At 44.0% G+C, this 26377-nt stretch overlaps 1 protein-coding gene across 8 annotated transcripts; it reads right to left on the bottom strand.

The window, feature by feature from the left end:
* Window positions 1–80: 80 nt before the first annotated feature.
* On the bottom strand, window positions 81–26373 carry PMS2 (PMS1 homolog 2, mismatch repair system component). Of its 8 annotated transcripts, none has more exons than XM_004268932.4 (15): window positions 26219–26373; window positions 23881–24020; window positions 23120–23206; window positions 22836–22938; window positions 21954–22137; window positions 18769–18936; window positions 18078–18175; window positions 16604–16703; window positions 14952–15036; window positions 13402–13557; window positions 10096–10966; window positions 6870–7037; window positions 4478–4578; window positions 3768–3937; window positions 81–1210 (listed from the first exon to the last, which is right to left on the bottom strand). In XM_004268932.4, the coding sequence occupies exons 1-15, from the start codon at window positions 26239–26241 to the stop codon at window positions 1067–1069; spliced, it is 2598 nt and encodes an 865-aa protein (XP_004268980.1). In that variant the 5' UTR covers window positions 26242–26373; the 3' UTR covers window positions 81–1066. The 8 variants fall into 8 exon arrangements, with proteins under 8 accessions (XP_004268980.1, XP_033282712.1, XP_033282713.1 ...); XM_033426821.2 differs by having other exon boundaries at window positions 23881–24015; window positions 26219–26358; XM_033426822.2 differs by lacking the exon at window positions 26219–26373 and adding an exon at window positions 24541–25590 and having other exon boundaries at window positions 23881–24015.
* Between the last annotated feature and the right edge of the window lie 4 nt (window positions 26374–26377).

Below are 26377 nucleotides of genomic sequence, written 5' to 3' on the forward strand. Positions count from 1 at the left end.
TCTTCTACCTCCAGTACCAGTCAGTAACTAGACCGTCTTGCAGTTCACACTCCCAGAAAACCAGATCACAGCATCAAAGGTACAGAAAAATCAAAGCCTTTTATTTGCCCTTGCCTACAGCGCTCTTTGCCACCCTGGCTGCAGCGGAGAACATTTAAAAATAGAGACCCCCAGGAGTGCCCTGGTGGCCTACTGGTTAGGATTCCGGGCTTTTGCTGCCGTGGTCTGGGTTCAATCCCTGATCAGGGAACTGAGATCCCGCAAGCAGCGCGGCACAGCCAAAAACAACAAAAAAAACAAAAGAGACCTCACCCCACCTGGTCGACTTCTTCCAGCTGGACAGAGAATATCCCTTGGGTATCTTTGGATTATTTTCTAAATTTAATATGCATTAGGGTTGAAAATGACTAACTCAAAAGGACCATAATTTTCAATTTATGAAGTTAAACCATTATGGGCTTAATCATCATTAAGAGCTGAAAAGTGGCAGGCTAAAATACGTCGGGCCAGAGCAGAAGTCTAGGTGACTTCCAAAGTGCTCTCTTTTTGTAAAACATGCTCTTGCTGCTACACCACACACACACAGACACACACAGACACAGACACAGACAGACAGACACACACACACACACACATATGTTCAAATGTGAAGCAAAAAATGTTGCAAGCAATGCTCCATATGGATTGAAAAAGTTCTCAAGATCACTTCTAAACGGACCTGATGCATTTTTAAGCAGCAGGTTCATTGAGAAACAAACCCCAAAATGGTTACTTAAAACCCTGCCTTGAAAAACAGAAAAATCTGCAATAAGATCAATAGCTCTTTAAAATGAGAAATGTTAGGGCTTCCCTGGTGGCGCAGTGGTTGAGAGTCCGCCTGCCGATACAGGGGACGCAGGTTCATGCCACGGTCCGGGAAGATCCCACATGCCGCGGAGCGGCTGGGCCCGTGAGCCATGGCCGCTGAGCCTGCGCGTCCGGAGCCTGTGCTCCACAACGGGAGAGGCCACAACAGTGAGAGGCCCGCGTACCGCAAAAAAAAAAAAAAAGAAAGAGAGAAATGTTGTCAGTTTTGAGAAATGATGTCCAGATTGGCAATGTGTCTCATGGTGGGCCTTCCGTGGGGACAGTTCCAGGGATGGTCCATCTCCCCCATGTGGGTGATGAGTTTCTTCATCTCACTTGTGTTAAGAGCAGTTCCAATCATCACCTGCATGTGAGACATGATGGCTTACATTAAAGTTTTACTGGTTTTTGGTTAGAAAAGCAACTCTTCAGAAGCCCTGTTCTCTACAAAGAGGCTGGACAAGATTACAACAAAAGCAACAATTCCCTGAAAAGTCCTCCCCCGAAGAACCCTACCCTCTAGTATCTCAGCCCTCGGCCTCTTTGTGACATCCAGCCCCTCCGTGGCTCTGTCATGGCAGCACATCCTCAGGAGAGACGCCGACCACTCCCATCCAGGACCAACCAGTCTCACCAGCTCCACCAGCATCCACATCCCAGCCGCCCCGACCTCCCACCATGGCGACTGCAGCGGCCTCCTAACGGGCCTCCCCACTCTCCTCCTTCTCCCTTCAACTCATCCTCCACTCGCGGCCAGTGATTCCTTTTAAAGGCGCGTCAGATCACGTGGCTCCTCTTCGAAGCCCCGCCCCCCACCTGGATAATAGCCCAAGTGCATCACCTGACTTGGCCCTCACTGGCCTTACTGCCCACACCTGCGAGCAAGCAGCCCTTCCGCCCCCACTGCAGCCACACCGGCACCCCCTTGCCTCTAGTACAAGCCCATAAAGCGAGTACCTACCTCAGGACCTTGTCACTGGCTGTGCCCTCTACCCAGGATACGCTTCCCTCAGATATCTACATCTCTCATGTTCCCTCTCCCGCAGGCTGCTGCTCAAATGTCCCTGCCTCCCTGCAATTAAACAGCTCGCCTTGTCTGTCCTCTGTAGCCCTCGGGCTGTGCCTGAGCACCCGGGAGAGGCTACTTCAGTTGGGTGCTCAGGGAGGCCAGAGGATGGGAGGGGGCCAGGTGGGCGAAGAAGGCGTGCAGAGCGGGGCATCCAGGCAGAGGGACAGCGAGCGAGGACTTGAGGCAGGAAGGAGATGGTGTGGCAGGCGTGGCTAGAGCCGAGCGTAGGACACGGGGCCCACGGGTGCAGCAGAGGACAGCCCGCCCCCCTCAGCCCATGTGCTGTGTGGAGACAGCGTTGCGGCGCCAGGGACCCGCCAGCATGGGGACTGAGGAGCGGCCCGTGGCCCCAAAGATCTCTGCATCACACGAGGACATGGCATTGTGAACACCTGGCCATCAGCACAGGCCAGGCCCAGCTCTGACTCCTACCCCCGACTCCAGGATGGGGAGATCAAGGTTAGGCCTTTATCAAAGAACCATCTGTGGCTGAAGTCAGGTCCGGGGCCCTATTCTCTCATCAAACTCTTGCCTGGAGGAATTTCATCCGACGCCATGGCCGTAACTTAGAAAACCTAAACCTTTCTCCCCAGCACTGACACTTCCCCTGGCTCTGGATTCACTGACGTGACTGTTCTCAGACACCTCCTCTCACGTCTAATAGGATCTCAATACAACGCGTCTAACAGAGAATGCTGAACCCCACCACCCCCAAAGGTGAAAATGCCACAGCCCTTGCCCCACCTCCCTCATCTCCGTTGTGACACCCTCTCTGTGGTCTCTTTCCCATGGTCACCCTCCAGCACCTCCTGACACGTGCAGCGCAGGCACCCAGGTTCGGACCAGGATCCCAAGGACCCTAAGTGGGTCCCCGGATGGGGCCCCACCCCCATCCTGGTCCCCCATCCGTCACACGGGGTCAGCCTCTGGCTTCGCCAAACACCCCGAACCTTTGCACTTGCTAATTCTTCTATCTGGAAAGTTCTTTCCCAAGGGGCTCCAGCTCACCTTCCAAGCGTCAGCTGGGAGGTCACCTCCTCACACAGCCTCACCGCGACCACCCGCCTCGCTTCCCGGTGCTCACTCCCCACCCCCATACTGTTTTCTCTACCGAACTTGTATCTGAGGCTGCCGTTATTAATGTTATGTCCCTTTCCCCCACTAAACTATAAGCTCCACGAGGGCAAGGACCTCATCTGCCAACCTGTGCCCCCAGCACCCGGACCAGGGCCGGCCACCCAGCGGGGGCTCAAGGGGTCTCTGCTGAGTGAATGAAGGGGTGGGCCAGGGGGTCTCTGCTGAGTGAATGAAGGGGTGGGCCAGGTGATGCAAACACACGTGCTCTGCTTTGACATCAGGCTCATCACCTACCACTGCTAGCGTTTTCTAGAACCAGTCTGAGCAGCGGGAGCCAGACAATACGCAGTGCCCGCCCTTGGGACTCCTGTGAAAAGCGAGCCGACTGCAGGGTTCTGGATAATCTCGTGCAGGGCCCTTGAGGGCTGGCGGCCCCTAATCTTTACCCACCAGTGTCATTAATGCCCATAAGGTCCATAGATGAACAACGTGGATCCCCAGCTAACTGCGTGGGAGTGACGAAAGCTCTGAGGACACTGCTTCAGGGACGCTGAGAAACAGCAGTAATTATGGGTCGGAGGTCTGACCTAAGGCAGACGTGCAGGGCTTACGTGTTACAATGGCTGAGGACAATGGGACTCTACGTACACAGCCCAGAGCGACCATCACCCACATTTAATAAGGCTGACAAGTCAGGGGCTGAACTGAGAACTTCCAAGGCCCATGAGCTGGAGCAGACCCGCCAGGCTCCTGCAAATAAGCTTGCTTTACTTACAGACTTCCGACAGGCCCTGGAGGCAAACATCTGCCTGACCCGGGAAGGCCGGCACATGACACCGGGGCTGTCGCTCAGCATGAAGATCAGTTCATCTATGTCCTGGGGTCCAAAGGTCCAGCTTTTACTAGTTGGCAAGGAAATCAATTTAGCTCTTTCAGTGACCGGCGCTAAAAGAAGAAAATTTGGAGAAAAAGCCGTCATTTGAAAAATCTGATTCATTTGGGTTCTATTTGTAAGGAACATCTGAAAGAGAGGGCAGAAGCAAAACGCTTTTGGGGGGAAGCATGTTCATCTCTTATAAAAGACGCTGAAGTGTATGACCTCAAAGATCGTTCTCGGGCTTCCCTGGTGGTGCAGTGGTTAAGAATCCGCCTGCCAATTCAGAGGACACGGGTTCGAGCCCTGGTCCGGGAAGATCCCACATGCCGTGGAGCAGCAAAGCCTGTGCGCCACAACTACTGGGCCTGCGCTCTAGAGCCCGAGAGTCACAACTACTGAAGCCCACACACCTGGAGCCCGTGCTCTGCAACAAGAGAAGCCACCGCAATGAGAAGCCCACGCGCCGCAACTGGAGAAAGCCCGCGTGCAGCAACGAAGACCCAACACAGCCAAAAATAAATAAATAAGATAAATAAATTTATCAAAAAAAAAAAGATCGTTCTCAGCTCTAAAAGGACACAGTTCTACAATCCTAAGTAATAACTTACCGCCTTCATCGATAACAAAGTCAAAGCCATTCTTTCTGAATATTTCCAGATTTTCTATTAGAACTGCTTCATTGACAGCTGTTAAGTTGAGAGTCTGAGGTCTGAAAAAGAGAGACCCAAACTAGACCTTGAAGTCAAACATTTGGCTCTAAAGCAGAAATGAAACTAAAACAACAATTCTGTGATTCTTTGAATTCATTTCAAAAAGCAACACGAATAACATGCTTCCAGCTATGAGCCTCTCCTGTCACAAAACTCCGAGCATTTCCTTTTAATTTTTTTTTAAGTTCTTTTTAGAAGTTAGAGTAACTCCAAAAGTAGCCTGCCTTTCCTCAATCTGCCATGCCACCCCAATGACTGTCTTTTTTTTAATTCTCTTCTCCAAGATAACGATATGACCTAAAAATGCTACTTTTCCTCCTCACAATAAAGACAATTTGAAAAGTTGGGTTCGGTCACTACAGACATTTGAAAACAGAAGAAACAGCATCTGTTTTGCTATCCTGCTCCTTCTGCTTGCATTCTTTTTTTTTAAAGATTTTTTTTTTTGATGTGGACCATTTTTAAAGTCTTTATTGAATTTGTTACAATATTGCTTTCGTTTTATGTTTTGGTTTTTTGGCCCCAAGGCATGTGGGATCTTAGCTCCAGGGATCGAGCCCATACTCCCTGCACTAGAAGGCGAAGTCTTGACCACGAGACTGCCAGGGAAGTCCCCCCTGCCTGCATTCTTTATCCAACCATCTCTCCTCTTGGATTTACTGAGTGCTTAGTAAGACAGACACCGCTAAAGCAGGAGATATAAAGGTGAGCAAACACAGACCCGTTCTCTGCTCTCACGAAACAAACAGTCTAGTGGGGAAAAAAAGACATTGATCAAACAGTCAAACAAACAAATTGTAATTACAAACTACACTGAGAATCAGGAAGAAGAGACACCCAGGGCCATAGGAGCACAGAGCATGTGAGACTTGGCCTGGAGAGAGAGGGCGTCAGGGAAGGCTTCTCTGAGGAAGTGACCTTTGAGCTGAGATCTGGGGCTGAGTGGCAGTTATCAGGTGATGGGGGTGAGGGGTGGGTGCAGGGGCAAGTATTCTAGGCAGAGACAACAGTCTGTAAAAAGGCCCTAGGATGGACCATGGGTGTTCCCAGAGCCACACACAAAGATCTGCTTCATTCTGCTTAATGGCTCTGTAGGAATTCATCAGGCCTGTCAAGGGAAAAGGAAGGATGGCCAGAGTATAGAGAACAGGAGAAGAGGGCTTAGGAACAGCTGAAGAGGTCATCAGGGCCAAACTATGCAGGGCCAGTAGGAAAGGATGCAGTCGTGGTCTTTATCCTTTCATCCTGAAGTGTGATCCACATGGGACCCACAGTGGCCTGTGATTATCCAGGTCAACTTGAAATGCCACAAATGACACCGTACTTACACCAAATGGCTAAAAAATAAACGACCTCTGTAACAGGGGCAGGAATAGCTCAGTATTATACAGTGGCTCATTCAATGTCTTTACTATTACTACTTACTCCTACTGAAAATAAATATAATTAAGCCATTCTGTAGGATCCAGAGTACTCAGCAAATAAACTAGGTATGTTTTCCAGCTGAGTGGCTGTTTTAGTGGTAACTTCCTCATGCTGGGATCTGCTGCCGCTGGGATCCGAGTTAATTACGTAGTTTAATTTCCGAAATGAAAATCCAAGACCTCCCCTTACGACTTCGCTTACGGAAAGACTTCTGGATATATGCTACACCATCACACCACCTTGTAAAATGGCCAGTGTAAACCATTCAATTTGGCAAAAGAGAGATAAATACCAAATTCTGCAGTGACCAATCACTGGTATCGCTCTACCACAGCTGAGGACAGACACACAGGCACGGCTGACCTTCTGAACACGTGAATTCCATGTACTCTACGTAGATATACTCTGTACTATAAATTGCTCTTCATCAAAAGGATTTTCTGGCCAATCAGTGATCAGCATTTTTGAACAGCTTAAAAGAACTTTAAGTATCTTTTGATACTTAAAGAATCCATTAGCTGTGTGACCTTGGGCAAGTTATTAAACGTCTCTCAGTTTTATCACCTGTGAGATGTTGGTGGTAATATACAGTAACTACTTCAAACGTTTGTGAGGATTAAATATAAATTGCTTCAACAGCGCCTGGCACCAAATAAGCACTCCATAAATGGCAGGTATGACTATTATTACGCAAAAAGTGTAAAAATCTGCTGTAAGGATACGTACAGCCAAAGAATACAGATAGATAGATAGATAGGTATAGATAGGTTTAGACAGAGATAAAGATAGGCACACTTATAGCTAAGAGATCTTAAATTTGGGGATGAAACAACACTGAAAATTCTGAACACTGAAATGAACTTACGCTATAAGCCTTTGACCCTGGAGAACAGTGTGCTGCTGAAGCATCTCGAAGTTGTATTTCTCATCCGTGGCATGCTGGTCCACTATGAAAATATCTGCGTTCAGTTTGGTGATGATAAATCCCAAGTTAAACTGACCAATGATTTCCATTTCTGCAAACATCGTTTTGCTGCATGTAGAAAATGTTAATTAGAAGACATTTGAATTTCTTTTATTGTCTGCGCTGCACGGCTTGTGGGGTCTTAGTTCCCTAACCAGGGATTGAACCCGCACCCTTAGAAATGAAAGCACGGAGTCCTAACCGCTGGACTGCCAGGGAATTCCCATTTTAGAAGACATTTTAAAAGATTCCTTCTCTGCTTATAAAACACTAATAAAAAAGTACAAAAACATAAAATAGACAAAGTCCCTAAAAATCCCACTTTCTAAGGATAACATTATTCATTCCTCCAACTCTCCAGGTGACATTAGTTACTACTATTAATGATTTGGTCCATATCCTTCCAGACCTTTGACTATACATTGTTTAAAAAAAAAAAAAAAAAAAATGGGGCTTCCCTGGTGGCGCAGTGGTTGAGAGTCCGCCTGCCGATGCAGGGGACACAAGTTTGTGCCCCGGTCTGGGAAGATCCCACATGCTGCGGAGGGCCCGTGAGCCATGGCCGCTGAGCCTGCGTGTCCGGAGCCTGTGCTCCGCAACGGGAGAGGCCGCAACAGTGAGAGGCCCGCGTACCGCAAAAAACAAAAAAAAACAAAACAAAACAAAAAATGGAATCAATTCTTCACACCGTTTCACTCTCATCACTTAACAATGCATCTCAGATATTTTTTCAGACCCATAGAGACCTACTTCATTCTTTTTAATGTCCATGTAGGAATTCATTATATGGATGTACCAATTTGTCTGACAAATTCTCTACTAAAGGACACTTCAGTTGTATCCATTTTAAGAAACACAAACAAAGGTGCAACATCCCTCTACATAGATCTTCTCTACTGTGGATGTATCTGTATGATAAATCCCTAGATGTGTTATTATATATGTACACTTTACTTTGATAGGACATCTATAAAAGTTTACACTCCCACCAATATGTACAGTTGTCCCTGGGTATATGCAGGTGATTGGTTCCAGGACCCCCAGGAAACAAAAATGCCCAGATGCTCACGTCCCTTACATAAAATGGCACAGTACTTGCATATAACCTATGCACATCCTTCCCATATACTTTAAATCATCTCTAGATTACTCATAATACCTACTACAATGTCAATGCTATGTAAAATAGTTGCTAGCACGTAGCAAATTCAAGTTTTGCTTTTTAGAACTTTCTGGAATTTTTTTAAATTTTCGATCTGCAGTTGCAGAACCGGCAGATACGGAGGGCTACCTGTATACGTGTACCTTTTTGTCAATAGTGGATATCAATCCTTCTAATGGGGAGCACCCCCCACCCCCTGCCCACCCCAGGCTGAGCTTCAGACTTGGTTGGAACAGGCGTGGCTGCATTTCGTTCATTTATGAATGAAAATAAGTTGGTTGGAGTAGCAGAGTGAGCACTGCTGGGCCTCCTGCCTGCTGCCAGTGGCTGCCTTGTAGGAGGAAAAGACAAGGGCATCACAGGAGCAAAAGAGAAGCCGCGGCTCCTGCTGTCTTGCAGTGTCCCTCCAGCGCCCCCTGCTGATCAAGTCTAACAGTGCACCAGGAGAAATGCTTACATGGTTCAGCCTCCAGGACTGCAAAGCAGGGCAAAGAGTGGATTTGGAATTGAGAGGCAATAAACTGGTAATTGGCACAAATACCAACTCCCTGCCTCTGATTGCTCTTCCAGGAACCGCCTGGGTCTGCTCCGGTTCCCCAGGCAGATTGCCCATGGGAAGAACCTGTGCCGGCCTGAAGACCCAGGTCTTCTGTGTCTTCGGCAGGTGTATCTCCCACCATAAACTAGAACCTAGCATCTGGCTTAAAGAAACAAAGTTTTACAGCTTGGTATATTTAGTTATAATTCAAAATGCAGAAACAGGAGCTGGTAAACACAACCTCAGTATCTTCACTGCTGCCTAAACTTTAGCTCAATACTTTTTCCTGTGCTTCTCAGGAAAACATAAACCTCATCAGACCAATAGCTCAGAAGTACAGCCAATCCAACAGCCGTGCCCTGAAAGCCAGAAGCCAATGCCAGACCCTTGTGGATCAGCTTCTCAATGTGACCTTCTGGGGTACTTGTCAAAAATGCTGATTCCTGGGCTCCACACCCAAGACCCGCCAGATGTACTAAGGCAGAAACACTGGAATCTGGCCATACATAGGTCCTGCTTGTTTAACAAGCTCTCCAAGTGATTCTTAGGCATATCAACGTTCAAAAACCATGGTAACAGGTGAGCAATACATGTTTGCAAACTTAATTAAAATCTCTATTTAAAAATATTTAAGGAACCTGGCTCTCTTCACTGGCTCCCTCTGAGTTCACAACCAGAGAGGTTCATTTCCATTAATTACACACCTTTTAAAAGAAATAAAGGTTCCTGAAAACCCTTCTCCGTGTAAGCTAGGCACTATGAATAACAAAGAAATTATATAATACTCGGTGAAGAATTTATAACTGAAATCAGGCAAAGCCTGTGTGGTCCAGGCTAAAAGTGCTATAAAAATGCAACGTACTTGCTGAGTTGCACTGTGCACAGCACATTTCAGTAACTGGTGACACAAAACAAAGACAAAATTTAAAAAATAAAAACTATTTCAAAAGAATTCATCATTTTTAAGAGTCACAATGTTGGACACGACTACTGTCAAGAAAGTGCTGGTGACCAGTGTTTGCTATTATCTGTATTGTGAAGATTTTTCTTTAAATTGACTTTTTTACTTAACCCTATCTGATGCAATCTTCTTGAAATCATAGCTTTGATAATGTGATAAGTTTTCCTCATACATGTTAAAATGGAAAGATGGGAAATAGCAATGTTCCCCAAAGCTGCCCTGAATTCAATGCAGGGAGAAGTCACCATGCACTGAAAACCTCCAGGAAAAGGAATAAAATTGGGGTGAAGAAGACCTTGATTGATTTGGACCCGAGGGAAAAGATGTGCAGAGAAAACCTAAGGAAAAAAATTCCTGTAAGATTTCAGGCTGCAGAACTGCCTGGTCAAAGAGTTCTTTAAAGAAAATTAATGTGATGGATGTGAGAGGCAAGGAAAAGAAGTTAGCGAGTGGAAAAAGTTGTTACCTTATCTCTTTTCTTAGTTCATCTTCTGCTGCTTGATTTTCTCCAGGGCAAATCTTTGCCCGAAACTTCCTATAATTTTGTCCACCTTCTTGTCGCTGTTCTTGCTGACATAACTGCTTTATTCGTTTGGCTAAAGAGCTCATAGAAAAGTCAAGGGGCACTATTTTCTTGTTAATTTCAACAGCTACATCCACCTCCGGCGCTGAAGCGTTCTGAGTTTTCATGGACTCTGGAGGGACATCGGGATTTAAAGGAACCCCTTCTTTTCTAAAACGCTTTGCGTTTGGGGATGAGAGCTGAGTTGGCTGCAGCGAAACTCTAGCTCGGGAGCCGCTTTCTTCGTGGTCTAAGTGGCAATTCGTGCCCAAAAGACGATCGTCCGTTTCAGGTAACTTCTCCAAAGACTCCACATTTTCTTGCGAAAACCCATCTTTGGGGGAGCTTGCCACATGGTCACTGCTGGGCTGGCTGCCCGTCTTTGGGGTGCTGGACCCCTCCTCAGAGCCGGCAGATGTGCTGCTGTGCCCCCAGCCCTCCTCCGTGTCCACTCTGCCCATCGGGTCACAGGGCCCCTGAGTGGAAGTCACCCCTTCCTCCCGAGGTTCAGAGATGTGCTTCCAGGAGCAGAGGGGCCTTGAAGCGCTAGGAAGTGGGGTGCTGCTTTTCTGTCGTGGAGAAATCCGTCTTGGGTCGGTGGCCTTCGGACCCCGAGACTTGTTCTCCACTGTGTGACGAAGGGAAAAGGCCTCCCTCAGTCTGGAAATGGTCACTGCCCTTTTCTCTTCCCCGCGAGTCCTTAATGGGGCGGGATCATCCTGCTTCTCTGGCACGGGCTTCTCCACCTCTGCCGAATGCCTTTTTATTGAGTGACCTAAGCAGATGTGAACAGAGAAGGGTGTCAGGGGCTGCGCGGAAATAGAATAAGGGGATACTTGTACGTGAACGGGCACTTCACAAAAGAGGAGCTCCGAATGGCTGATCCAATGTGTGAACACAGTTCTACATGAACCATAAAGGAGACATGAATTAAAACCACAATGTGATGCCACTATATACTCATCAGAACAGTTAAAATTTTTTTTAACAATGTTTACAAGGCTGAGGATCAAATGGGATGCTTAAATACTGCTGGTGGTGTTGAAATTGGTACAACTGCTTTGTAAAACTCTCTGGGAACATCTAATCTGAACATGCACACCTGTGACCCCGCACTGCTATCCTACCAGAAATGTCTACCTGTGCTGGCCTAAACCATGGATGGGGATATTCGTGACAGCTATATTCATGGCAACCCAATCCTGGAAACCACCCAGTTGTCCACAAATAAGTCGTGGTATTTAAATACAACAGAATACTGCACAGCAACGAGAATGAATAAATGAACTGTCACACAGGACTTGGATGAATCTCACATACAAAATATTGAGAGAGAAACCAACGATGGAAAAATGTAAATACTGGATGCCTTCAAATTAAAAACAGATAAAACGAATCCATGGTGTTAGACGTCAGGAAAACGGTTCCCACCGGGGGTTAGTGTCTGAAAAGGGGTACAAGGGTGGTTCTGCGGGTGCTACTTCCTGATCTCAGGGCTGATGCGCTCACGACACATTTGCTTCTGTGTGGATGCTGTACTTCGACGAAAGGGCTAAGAAGAGGGCGTCGATTTGACTGTGCCTCAAGATGCAGAGATAAGTTGAGCAGTTTCTCTGTATGGGGTGGCCTCTCTGGCCACGCACATGCGCACGCGTGTGTGCGCTTGCGTGCACGCGTGCGCTCAGAGCTGCTACCTCCGGCCCATTCCACACAGACGCGATGCTCCCTACCATCCTCCGCCTCATCCCCCCCCCCGGGCTCGTGCGCGCACATGCGCACACACGCACGCAGGCACGCAGCCATACTATCCCATGCAGAGTGGGCGGCAGAGATGTGAGGTCAGTAGCTCGGCCGCACTCGCGGCAGTGGTCCTGTGCGCCTCTCCCACCACCCAGCAGCCCCGCCCCACCCTGAGGAGCTTGTGTCCCCACCACACTCTCCGACTGTCACAACTGCCGACCGTGGCACTTGATGAGAGCGCACCTCACTGTCTTCCAAGTCAGCCTCTCCGCCCCCCAACCCCAGGGGTGTTAGGAAAAGGGAGGACAGAGCCACTCTGGGTCCCGCGCCTCCTCTTAACCCCTGGCTTATGGCTCCTGGTACCCTCGCGTTATGAAGCCTCATCCCGGAACGACTTCCTCCCATTGTCACCTGAGCTTTCCACCAAACGTATTTTCACCTTCCTGAGCTGCTCTCTGGTCTTTTCCCCCCGCCGGAGTACACAGTGATTGGGACCCGCCACCTCCGTCTCTGCACAAACATACGTGGAGCTCGGGGGTAGGCTGGCCTAGAGAAGGGTATCCACCCCAAGGAGCGGATCTGGCTGTCAGAAGGGGTAGCCAGCTCCTGCCTCGCTACGGAAGGCTACTGGGCTCAGCTGTGGACGCCTCCCTGCAAGGTGCCCCGGATGCACTTAGCTTGGAGGCAAAAGAATAAAACCAACTATTTAAACGAAAGGCTGCTCACTCAGGATCAGGAAGTAAAACAATGATTGTGCATATTTTTACAGAGGTCAAACCAGCTTTGGGCCAAGTCTCATCTCAACATGCCACTCAGTGATGAATGCACAGGGGGGACGTGAGGGAAAACGGCAGAGTAAGGGCCCCCCCCAAATTCCCTACTCCATAAAAGATAGGAGAAAACGGGTAAAAATGGTCAGAATCAACTTTTTCAGAACTCTGGAAATTAACAAAAGGCTTGCCAAGATCGGGGAGTGTTTTTGTTTGTTTGGTTTTTGGTTTTGGCCACGCCGCCTGCCTTGCAGAATCTCAGTTCCCCACCCAGGGATTGAACCCAGGCCCTGGCAGTTTAAGTGCTGAGTCCTAACCAATGGACTGCCAGGGAATTCCAATGGGGGCGTGTTTATTGAAAGGAGAATGGGCGAGTCTTGGTAAGAATGCAGCCCTGGGTGATCCAGATTACCTTAAATCTGCAGCTACGTACTTTCTAGGGTGACACGTCCTCTCTGAGTTGGCCATTATCCCCTCTGACAGCCAGATCCACTTCTTGGGGCAGATACTCCTCTAGGCCAACCTGCCCCCCATCTCCATGTCTATTTGTGCACTGTGCAGAGATGGAGGTGGTAGGTACCCATCAAAATCTGACAGATTTTGTTTCATGCCAAAAAAAACTTTGCCTCCGAAAGAATAAGGAAAGTATCACAACAGCTACAAGTTTTAGAAGCTGTTTATACACGTGTGTTTCTCTTACCTTCGACGTCAAACAGCGGCTGCTGACTGACGTTGAGCTTGTTAACATCATTATCGAACATTCCTATCAAAGACGTCTTTAAAACTGCCAACAAAAGCTTCTCCTCCTGTAGTAAAATTTGCCTTTTATCTGGAGTAACGTTGATGTCGACACATTCTAAAGCAAAATAGAAAAGATGCCAATTGTGTTTAAGTTCACGTTTAACAAGAGAGATTTCCCCATCGACTATTTTACTCACTTGCACTTGCCAAAAGCCATGTCCAGATTCATATTCATACTATAAAACTAGTCCTTTCAAATAAACAAGGAAAAGATGAATAATTTTTTAAAGAGATGAAATATGCAAGCATTTGAGTAGGTAAATTGCAAAAGAAAAAAAGCAAATAAACCCATGAAAAGGTACGATAAAATTGCAAACTAAAATGTCATTTTTATCATCTATTGAATCTGGTTAAAAATTATAACACCTAGTACATTGTTGGTAGGTGTGTAAATCGGTATAACAGGATCCCATTTACTGACCCAATGATTCTACTTCTAGAAATTTATCTTAAAGAAATAATCAAAAACATAGGTAATGATTTATCTATAAGAACAGTATTTAAATTTCTAAAAACTGAAAACAACTAAAATAGGCACAAACATAAAAGTTTACAAGCAAGATATATCCACACATTGAAATACAATACAGCTATTAAAATCATGTTTCTGAATCAACTTTAATGACATGGAAGAGAAAATGTTCACACCTAAGGATAAAGAGCACAAAATTACCCAAAATTATTTTCTCACTCCAAAAAATATGGATATATCATTAAATATATATATTTTTTTAAGGTGTGCACATATATATTTCTAAGCACCTAAAAAAAATATTGGATAACAATAAACCATAATATTAGCAATCAGAAGAAAAGTATCTACATGAAATGAGTTATTTTCAAAATCAGGGAGAACATTTAGTCTACTTTCTCCCTCGGCTGACGTGAAAAAGTCACATTTTTCCGAACAATACAATTAATGTAGTCTCAAGTAGAAAGCAGGAGATATACAGTCTGTATAAAAAATAAAAGTCTAAAAAGATTTTTTTTAATTAAAAAAATTTTTTTAAGTCTATAAAAATATATATCACCATTAATTGTTGCTATAAAAGTCTCTTTCTGGTCATATCAGAGCTTTATAATCTCATTTTATTCTTTTAGGAGTAAGTCACCAGGGACTTCCCTGGTGGTGCAGTGGTTAATAATCCACCTGCCAATGCAGGGGACACGGTTCAATCCCTGGTCCGGGAAGATCCCACATGCCATGGAGCAACTAAGCCCGTGAGCCACAACTACTGAGCCTGCACTCTAGAGCCCATGAGCCACAACTATGAGCCCGTGCGCCTAGAGCCCGTGCTCCGCAACAAGAGAAGCCACCACAATGAGAAGCCCACGCACCGCAACGAAGAGCAGCCTTCGCTCGCCGCAACGAGAGAAAGCCCATGTGCAGCCTGAAAAAAAAAAAAAGGAGTAAGTCACCAATTTTACTGAAATGTCAGTGGAACTTACCCAAATCAACAGAAATGTTAAGAACAACAAATGGATACTGATGCCGGTTATACATGTGATAGATCTCATTCACAAGTCTGGAAACCTATACAAAAAACAAAGATTAGAAAAGAATAAATGTTTTCTTCCCCCAGTTTCTAATAACATGCTACTCTAACCAGCCGTTAAAAGGATACATTTTGAACAGCTTTCTTGAAGTATAATTGGCCTAAAACAAACTGCACTTAAAGTATACAATTTAATAAATTCTGACATATATAAACACCCACGAACCCACCTCCACAATCAAGATAATGAAGATATCCATCACCCAAAAAAGTCTCCTCTTTCCTCTCAAAGGGGTATCTTTTTTTTTTCAAAGGTGTATCTTTAATCATAGATTCATAAAACTGAATCTTTTTCCATACTCAAGATGCTCTTAAAGAAATGTCAATAAAATGAGGTGCGGTTTAAATGCTCATAAAACATTCAAATGTACACAGAAATGTATTTATATGACTTTATAATGAGATTATTAAATGACATTAGGGATAAGCCATAAAATCACACCAATTACAATATAGGTTAAAAATTTAGAAGCTGAGGGACTTCCCTGGTGGTCCAGTGGTTAAGACTCTGTGCTCCCAATGCAGGGGGCACGGGCTGGATCCCTGGGTGGGGAACTAAGATCCCGCATGCTGCATGGCGCAGCCAAAAAAAGAAGAAAAAAAGAAAAACTTCTACGCTTTATACGCTAAAAAATATTAAAAAAAAAGAAAAGAAAAGAAAAATAATAGAAGCTGAACCATATCTGGCTGATAGAAGTAATTTTGGGGAATCCCCTGGTGGTCCAGTGATTAAGACTTGGCACTTTCACTGCTAGGTGTAATGTTGCTGAAGATGCAAAGTCAAAACTGCCCGCTAAAAGTGCTATAATCAAGATGATCAGTTTAAGTTTGAGGCAGAAGTAATCTGGGCCCTTATTTTCCTGGAAAATGGACAGAACAAAGAGAAAATACAAAAGCATACGCATGTGTGTCAGTCTATACCAAATAGTCTAGATAATGGTGAATGTTTTCAAATGTTTACTTTCTTCTAATAGTGATAATTTTTACGATAATAAATATATTGGTTATTAATATGTGTCCATATGTATGCACATATATATAATTGAAACCACTGTATGGTAGGTGTTTTTAAATGCCTAAAATAAGATGATTTATAGATAACCAACAAAGGATCTACTGTAGAGCACAGGGAACTGTACTCAATATTCTGTAATAACCAAAATTGGAAAAGAATTTGAAAAAGAATAGACACGTGTATGTATAACTGAATCACTTTGCTGTACACCTAAAATTAACACAACACTGTAAATCAACTATACCCCAATATAAAATAAAAATTTTTTTTAAAAAGAAATTAACAGCAAGATACTTTAAAGATATTTTTTAAAATATTTTAAAATGACAATATAATATTGTTAAAATAATATCAATATATTTGCATAAAAACATGTTTTTAGAATAAAATTGATTAGAATGAAAAAAAAGATAAAGTAATGTTTCTGAGTCAAAGTCCCAAGTTCCATGTAAATTGCCTGTGTCAGAAAATGTTATTTAATAAAAAATAAAGCTAAAAGAAAAAACTAATCCCCCCATATTTTGAAATACCTTTGCTGGGTCACAAGGCCGCCGATTGATAAAGAAAAACTGTCTGTCCGTTGAACTTCTTCCCACGCCGTGAGCACAGTGAGAAATAAAACCTGAGATACTGTTCAATGTTAATGCCGTTAGGGCAGGATTCCAGAACAGAAAGGATCAGACACACATCAAACGGCACATTCTCAAAGTGAAAAATAAAAACATAATCCCTGGTGACGAGCTGACAAGTATTAACATTTCAGGTAACGTGTATCTGTGCTCCATTCTGGTGAATCATTAAGGAACACAGACCCTCTGGAATGTTCCAAAGCTCCCATCATTGACAAATCCTCCATGGGCAACCCAGCGGGCTCAAAACTGATTCGTTTCAGCTCTCACTTTCCCTATTAAATCCCTGGCCTCCACACAAGGAGTCGGTCTCACCCCACACTCACATTCTAGAACCTTCGTGCAGTCCCCACCAAGCTATCCAGGGAGCCCACGGACCTGTATCCAGGCTCTTTGCCCACATTCCCCGCCTTTTCAAAAGCTGTTCTCTTGGGATTTCCCTGGAGGTCCAGTGGCTAAGACTCTGCACTTCCAGTGCAGGAGGCGCAGGTTCAATCCCTAGTTGGGAAACTCAGATCCGTACGGTGTGGCCAAAAAAATAAATATAAAACATAAAATCTGTTCTCAGTTAGCAAACTTCTATCTCCTATGACGTTGGTTAAGGGCTTCACCTGAGATTTACCCCAGGGATATTTGAGTTTCCATAAGAATGATACCTTAGCATAAAAAATGAATCCCCGGGCTTCCCTGGTGGTGCAGTGGTTGAGTCCGCCTGTCGATGCAGGGGACGCGGGTTCGTGCCCCGGTCCGGGAAGATCCCACATGCCACGGAGCGGCTGGGCCCGTGGGCCATGGCCGCTAAGCCTGCGCATCCGGAGCCTGTGCTCCGCAACAGGAGAGGCCACAACGGTGAGAGGCCCACGTACCACACACACAAAAAAATGAATCCCCATCTTTAATTTCAGGGATAAGCCAAAGGCAAGTGGAGGGAGGGTAAGCAATATGGGCCCAATTCTGCTTATGGAAAAATGTCTATTTTTCTTACACTAAAAGTAATGATGCTGGATTGGATTCTGGGTAAGGCACGAGTTAAAGGAAAAGCGCCTCTATCCCTCTATGCCAGGCCCTGACAAAGTGAAACATTATACATAATTTAAGAGTTATTCTAATTGTTCACTAAACAGAGCCTCTTCTACAAACGCTAATTTAATAAGAAACCCCCTAAAATGCACCAGTTACCCAGAATACTGCTTACATTAAGAACCTGACTCCTCCATATAAATCCTCTTTCTCAGCAATAATACTGCCTACAGTTTATTATGGACATAAGAAACTATAAGCTTTAAAATCACAATCTTTAAAAACAAAACCAAAGAAAAAAAAACAACTCAAAAAAATTGTTTGATCGTAACTTTCCTGGCACCAATTAACTTACCAAAACAGGTTCTGCAGAGCCTGGGAAGAGCTCAGCCCGTATTCTTCACGGACAGTGTCACTAGGGGGCAGCTGCACAAAAGGGATGAGGCTTTGCAACTGAAAGAAATCACGGTTTACAGTTATTTCCTAATAAAGCAAGAACCGGCCTGACTTCAGAAAGGAAGATATAACGAAGGTTTTGTGTGTTTTCCTTCCTAGCCAAGCTATCCACATTAAGAGGACAAAGAATCTCAATAGTTGCATTTTGCAGTTCTATAATAAATAATTTTGATTTATTAGCAAGATGAAACACTTGTGCTCCTACTTCTCCATAAACAGTACATTGCCCACAATACTTTTTTTTCAAGGAGAGAGTAAAAGGATTATTTTAAAACTTGCGGCTCCTAACATTAATTTTTGTGATAGGGACGTAGTTTAAAAAAAAATCAATTCTTAGAATTTATTCTTTATGCTCTTGGAAAGGACAGTAGAAACCTGCCACAATCACTAGAGCAATAAAGTGTTTTTAAACAACTGGCCACCCAGTTTTTTGTTTTAGAATGATTATTTTCATTGCGTGGTGGTGGATGGATAAGAGTGAGCTTCGGTCTAGAGGCTAGGACATCAGTGAAAAGACTGCCGGAGAGCTCCAGGTGCGAGATTTGAGCACCTGAATCAAGAAAAAAACCAAAAGAACAGGCCACCACTACCTGTTTCTGCCCAAATACAGATCCGATATTTTCCTTCATGCTGGAGCCTCCACTGGTGCACACCACAGGCTGCCTCTTACCCTGTCCAACCTGATTGGTGCAACTTACACGGACGCCCGCTGAAATGATACAGTAGGCGTGTAAGACCTGGACCATTTTGGAGAACTCCTGTTTAAAAAACACAAATGCAAGGACTCAATGTTACTTCAATCTTACAAGCAGCGCATGATTCAAGTTATACAGTCAATTCAAGGTTCTCATATCATCTCACAAATAAGGCAAATTATTCCTGACAGAATGATCCACGAGTTGAATGGTATCAAAGGGAAATCAGAGGATAAGGTTCTTCACCACACTTTCCTCATTTCCAAAATGTCCAGGTCTTCTGCTCTAAAAATCGAGAACTATGTTCCCTTTGACCTTGAAATCCCTCCTCTGGAAATTTATCCTTGTAGAAAGACTCGCATAAACAATCAAAGATCTATTATGAAAGGGCTTCCCTGGTGGCACAGTCGTTAAGAATCCGCCTGCCAATGCAGGGCACACGGGTTTGAGATGTGGTCCAGGAAGATCCCACATGCCACAGAGCAACTAACCCCGTGTGCCACAACTACTGAGCCCGTGCTCTAGAGCCCGTGAGCCACAACTACTGAGCACGCGTGCCTAGAGCCCGTGTGCCTAGAGCCTGAGCTCTGCAACAAGAGAAGCCACCGCAGTAGGAAGCCCGCACACTGCAACGAAGAGTAGCAGCCCCCGCTCACCACAACTAGAGAAAAGCCTGCACGCGGCAATGAAGACCCAACATAGCCAAGCATAAAAATAATAAATTAAAAAATTTTTTTTAAAAAGATATATTATTAAAGTGTTCATTGAAACAATCTGTAATTGTGAAAAATTATAAACAACCTAAGCAACCATCAACCAGGGACTAATTAATTACAGTATATCCAAATAATGGTGCCATGATAAAAAATAAGGTAGTTACCAATCGACCAAAAACAGGTATCTACAATATACTATATTAAAAAGTCAAGGCATAGAACAGTATATATAATATGATCCCAATTGTTTAAAAAAATAGAAACATATGTATAAAGATTGTATATACATGTATGCATTTAAAGTCTAAGGGATATAGGAACTTCCCTGGTGGTCCAGTGGTTAAGACTCCGCACTCCCAATGCAGGGGGCCCGGGTTCGATCCCTGGTCAGGGAACTAGATCCCACATGCATGCCGCAACTAAGAGTTTGCATGCTGCAACTAAAGACCCTGCACACTGCAACTAAAGATCCCGTATGCTGCAACAAAGACCCAGAGCAGCCAAATAAATAAATAATAAATACTAAAAATTAAAAAATAAAGTCTAAGGGATATAAACCAAACTCTGGGAGATAGGCAGAGACAATACCAACTTTCTACTGCACACAATTCCATGTGACTTAAATGTTTAATGTTCTATGTCACTTGATTTCATTTTTTTTAATATTTATCTTGAAAAATTTTCCAAGATTTATAAATACATGAAACTAAAAGGAGTCTGGAAAGATTCACCAAACTGTTAACAATGGTCATCTCTGGCGAGCACAAGTTCTTTATGCCTATATTTTCTAAGACACCAATTTTTTTTTACCATAAGATACAAAATAATAATAATTTTCTCTGTACAAAAATTTAATATTTGAATTAAAAAACATTTTTAAAGTTTCCTGTATTTTTCCAAAATTAATAAAGTTATAACTAGCACAAATTGTTTTAAAGGTAAAGAAAGTTTTTAGCAGCATATGTTTAAGTAACGTTTTTGATTATAAAGAATATAGGTACAAAACAGAAAGGTACAAGGAAGATGGCAAAAAGCACAAGTGATCGCACATCCAAGAATAACCACTGGTAGCATTCATGCGTCTACTCTCCCAGGCTTTTTTCTATGCATATTTTGGCCAGTTGCTTTGTTTTTACAAAACTGTAATCATACACACACACAAACACACACACACACACAGGTATGATTATATGTGTATATATATATATATGATTATGTATATACACATGTATGTATACACATATATAGACAATTTATAACTGCTTTTTAAACACAATTATATAATATTTATCTTCTTCATTTTCATTCCAATTCATAAAACTTGTAATGATTCACTTCTCAGGGAGCCAAGAAAAATGATCTTATTAAAAATAAAGATAGAATCAAAAAATAATGCTTGTCTTAAAAGACTCATTTCCCATATTAGAAGACCTCATAAACACAATTTGATGATTCTTTTCAAGAAAAGAAAAGGGCGGCTTCCCTGGTGGTGCAGTGGTTAACAATCCACCTGCCAATGGAGGGGACACAGGTTCGAGCCCTGGTCCGGGAAGATCCCACATGCCATGGAGCAACTAAGCCCGTGCACCACAACTACTGAGCCTGCGCTCTAGAGCCAGTGTGCCACAACAACTGAAGCCCTCGCACCTAGAGGCCGTGCTCTGCAACAAGAGAAACTACTGCAATGAGAAGTCCACGCACTGCAATGAAGAGTAGCCCCTGCTCGCTGCAACTAAAGAAAGCCCATGTGCAGCAACAAAGACCCAACGCAGCCAAAAAAATAAATAAATAAAATAAACAGATTTATTTAAAAAAAAAAAAAAAAGGGTAAATCACCCAAAAGTTAGGTCTTTGAGGGGAAGAAGCAAGCTAAGCACTTCTCCAAAAATCAAGGGAAGAGAATGAACGGGAGTGCAAACCACCCTGAGTGATCTTGGACTACATTTGGGCATCACACTCTCTAGGCTCTCGGATTCTGAATTTACCGTACCTTTTTTTAATTAATTAATTTACTTATTAACTTATCTATTTTTTGTCTGCACTGGGTCTTTGTTGCTGCGCGCAGGCTTTCTCTAGTTGCGGCGAGCAGGGGCTACTCTTTGTTGCGGTGCATGGGCTTCTCATTGCAGTGGCTTCTCTTGTTGCAGAGCATGGGCTGTAGGTGTGTGGGCTTCAGTAGTTGTGGCACGTGGGCTCAGTAGTTGTGGCTCACGGGCTCTAGAGCACAGGCTAGTAGTTGTGGTGCATGGGCTTAGTTGCTCCGCAGCATGTGGGATCTTCCCGGACCAGGGCTCGAACCCCTGTGCCCTGCATTGGCAGGCAGACTCTCAACCACCGCACTACCAGGGAAGCCCTCTACCGTACCTTTTTAATATTCCTTTGAAACTCCTTATGGCGCACAGGTAGCGTATAAAATAACTGCTGCACGCTGACTGTCGTCCCTCTGGGTCGTGGGTAGGGGGTTTTCTGGAGGATTTTTCCATTGTGATCAAACACCAGTCGAGTCCCAACCTTCGCAGATGTGTGGCAGGTAGAAATAGTTACATCACTGTACAAAAAAGCCAGCAGAGCACAGTCAGCTAGAGACTCCCAGGTGCTGGTCATCATGTGCTCATTTTCTCGCTTCTGTTCTCTCTAAACTCCCCTAAAAAGGTGATGATCCCTCCGAGATCATCAAGAGAGTTTAAATGGGTAAGGAGTCATCATAAAGACCAAGGTTTCGCCCAATAGATAGTGAGAGAGTTCTGTAAATGTTTTGTTTTGATAAAAGCTTTGATACTTATTTTGGTTAAACTGCAAAATAAAAGATCTCAAAACTTACGTATTCACCAATAAAGATTTATTTCTCAGTTTGGCTACTACTGTTCTAACAAAATCTTAGAAGCTGTTGTGTAATTAATTAAGTGCTTCAGCTAAATTTTTTCCTCAACGTCAAAATAAATTAAAACCAATAGCATATGGTATCTATAATGTATTATTTATACCTTACTTTTAAATTGAGAAGTTACTGCCTTAATAAGGGTAACAACTTTTTTACAATACTATTTGCTTCATTTTGTTCATTCATTGCTTACATTTCAGAAGTATTACCACTTAAGTTGGTAGTAAGATAAAACAGAATGCAGAAGTTAGTAGCTGAGACATTCAGATGGAAAAGTGTAAACAATAATGATTCTAATCATACTTTTCAATTTTCAGAGAGATTTTTATAAGGGGTCAAGTTAGTGGATAAAATTATTGCATCACCTCAGTGCACAGAGTGAGCTCAGAGCTTCCCCCCGAAAGCCAAAAGTTTCAACCTGAGTGAGGTCAGCAAACTCCTGAATCTTAGAAGTGTGATGCTTCAGAGCTGAAAGAGAGGTGGAGTAAGGCCGAAGAGATCGCATGTGATACAGCAATGAACACACACAACACCCACCCAAGTGACTGGTTTTAAAAAGCTGTTTTGTGTTTCCTAAGACAGTGTTACCCCAAATTCTCAGACATTTGGCCCAAATATTTTAAAATAGGATTAGCAAAATGCAACTTACTTAAGCCTTCAAAGTTTTCTTCTTCTACCCCGCATCCATTGTCTGAAACTTCAATGAGCTCCGCCCCATAGTCTTTAAGCCTGAGCTCTAGAAAGTTTAAAATATTGATTTCTCAAATTGATCCATGCAAAAAGGCTTTAGAGTGACAGTATTTATAACTTACAAAATGCAACTTTGAGTCCTAACTATATTTATTTAAATGTACTACTGTCATTTTGTATATTTTATCTTTTAAAGGCCTTCTTGGCTATTTACTAGCCCAGATAAAATAGTTTTGTTCTTATTTTCTTTCTTTTTTCTTTCCTTCAAGAGGACAGTGTTAACACAGTCATTAAAGAGAACAAGTTCTGGAATCAGACTCCCTAGGATCATATTTTACTAGCTTTATAACCTCAAAACAAAAGTAAATTCCTTGTGCCTTAATTTCCTCATTTGTAAAACGGAGATAATAATTATAACAATAATAATAATTCCAATCTCATAAAGTTATTCTACAGATTAAATGAGGTATCCCATCTGTATAGCTCTTAGCACAATGCCTGCCTGGCACATAGTAAGAACACAATAAAAGTTAACCGCTATTATTATTATTACTACCTAGCTAAATACTAGGCACATAATAATGTGCTAAATTTATGTTTAAAAAATAATAATTTCTCTGTATATCAATACCTGATTGCCTTATTACAGTAACAAACATGTCTTGAATAAAACAGCATAAACTGATTATTTCTTGTGGTTTAAAACTCTCCCAAACTTACCAATGTTAGTGGCACTGGCATCCACACTATTTTCCACCAACTCCTTCACAGCAGTGCTTAGACTAAGAACCACTTGCCCAGAACAAATCTGATGGACTGACTTCCGATCGATAGGTTTGATGGCCTTAGCAAGTTCTGAACTAAAGAAACAGGTTATAAGACAGCAAGGAGGCAATTATGCATTTTCATCCTGGTTTTAACTGTGGGAAATGATTCATCTCCGTTAACAGTTAATGCGTCTAATCCATTCATTATATTAACATATCCATTTATTATATTCACAAATATAAATGTTGGTCTACAATCCTTAAACATCTGTCAAAAAGTCTTCTGAATAGATACTTCAAATGAAACAGACATTTAAAATCTAATTAAACTGGGATCTACATGGAGGAGACACATCCCCCTAAGGCTATGGGTGAATAATCTTTTGCAACAATAGGATCTTCTTTCTTGAAAATTGAAAGCAATGTTTCCCACACAATTTGAAAAGCCAAAATTTTGCTGGGAAATCCAGTGTTCATGTCAAAATCAAAACCATCTCAGAAACCGGGTACCAGTTGGGTAACTATTCCTATGGTTGCCTACAAATCCCCACTCTAAACCCAGGCTGCCAGCTCCTGCCTTAGCAAAGGCCCTCACAGTTCTGGCTGTACCTACCTTCAGAATTTTCCAACTGGTTTGTCTCCATTTCCTCTCTACTTCAATCAATCTTCCATGCTACCACCAGAGTTACTTTAGAAATCACAAATCTGGTCAAATAATTTTTCTGCTTTAAGAACTTACTAGCAGACTTCCCTTGTGGTGTGGTGGTCAAGAATCCACCTGTCAATGCAGGAGACACGGGTTCGAGCCCTGGTCCGGGAAGATCCCACATGCTGTGCAGCAACTAAGCCCATGCGCCACAACTACTGAGCCTGCGCTCTAGAGCCCACGAGCCACAACTACTGAGCCCACGTGCTGCAACTACTGAAGCCACCACGCCTGGAGCCCCTGCTCCGCAACAAGAAAAGCCACAGCAATGAGAGGCCCGCACACAGCAACAAAGACCCAACGCAGCCAAAAAATAATTATTTAAAAAAGAAAAAAACTTACTAGCATCCCACTGTCTGCTATATTAAGTTTCAAATCTAGTCACAATTGGACCCCAATCTACCTTATTTTCTCTCTCTCTCCAATCCTCCCATTGCCAATTCCCCTACATTCTGGTCACAGCGAACAACTGTTTCCTGAATATCACAAGCTCTTTTAGACACTGCATCTTGCCCATACAGGTGTGTAGCCTCCTACTCCTCTGCCTGGCAAACTACCTCTCGTGTACATGTTCACTAATTTAGCAATTTGTAGTAATCGGTTTTATTGATAACTTGGGTGTAACTGAACACAGGAGCATCCCTGGGAGGGAAATCTTTGGGTATTTCCCACAACATACAACACATAATAGACCCTCGGTAAACCCTTGTTAAAAAAAAAAAAAAAAAAGAACAAACATCTTTATTCTTATTCGACCTTGCAAAGAATTCCACTCAAATTTGTCTCAAATGGAAAAACTGCAGATGACGCCACTGAAAATGGAATAAAGGGGCTTCCCTGGTGGCGCAGTGGTTGAGAGTCCGCCTGCCGATGCAGGGGACACGGGTTCGTGCCCCGGTCCGGGAAGATTCCCACATGCCGCGCAGCGGCTGGGCCCGTGAGCCATGGCCGGTGGGCCTGCGCGTCTGGAGCCTGTGCTCCGCAACGGGAGAGGCCACAGCGGTGAGAGGCCCGCGTACCGCAAAAAAAAAAAAAGGAATAAAGTATCTCTAAAAAGTTTGTTGATTTGGCAAGACACCATAGGCTACAGGTCTATTCCTGATATTTGAGCGAATCTGGATTCAGGAATCTGACACAGTGCAACAGTGCTACCCGAAGATTCGCTACCCCTAATTCGGTGTAGCTGCCGGTAATCGCATACTCGAGATACAGAAGCAATGCGTTTCTTAAAACTGTCCACCTCAAATTAGCATATGCCTTAAAGCGTCCCCGAAAATAACCCTCAATTTTGAAAAAGAAGAGAGAGCAACCAGGTAAAAAGGAAATTAATTCCGTCTACTGGGATTTCAAGCTCCGGCTTCAGGTCCACAGATGCATGGCGGCGTCCGGGCAGCGGGCCGAATCCCCCACGGACCCCGACCTCAAAGCGCACCCACAGGGCGGCGGGTTGGGGGAGCGCCGAGGAGCCTGGCCTGGGGCCTCCGTGCGGCCGGCTCGCCCAGCGCCGCGGTCACTTTCCCCTCAGGGGTCTGGAACGCTGTGGGCCTTAGGGCGACCGCGAGTAGGGGCTGCAAGCTCGGCTCACCTCGGCACGACGGCTTGCTCCATGGATGCAGAGCCTGATCCTGGAATCGGAACAGTTTGCGCCGCCGCTCCCACGGTGGGTGGGGACGGAATCCAGCCACCCTGCCGCCCATTGGCTGCTTCCGACACGGTGTCCCGCCACTTCCGGATAAGGCTACGA

Source organism: Orcinus orca, chromosome 16 (genome assembly GCF_937001465.1).
Source record: "Orcinus orca chromosome 16, mOrcOrc1.1, whole genome shotgun sequence".
Lineage (NCBI taxonomy): Eukaryota > Metazoa > Chordata > Mammalia > Artiodactyla > Delphinidae > Orcinus > Orcinus orca.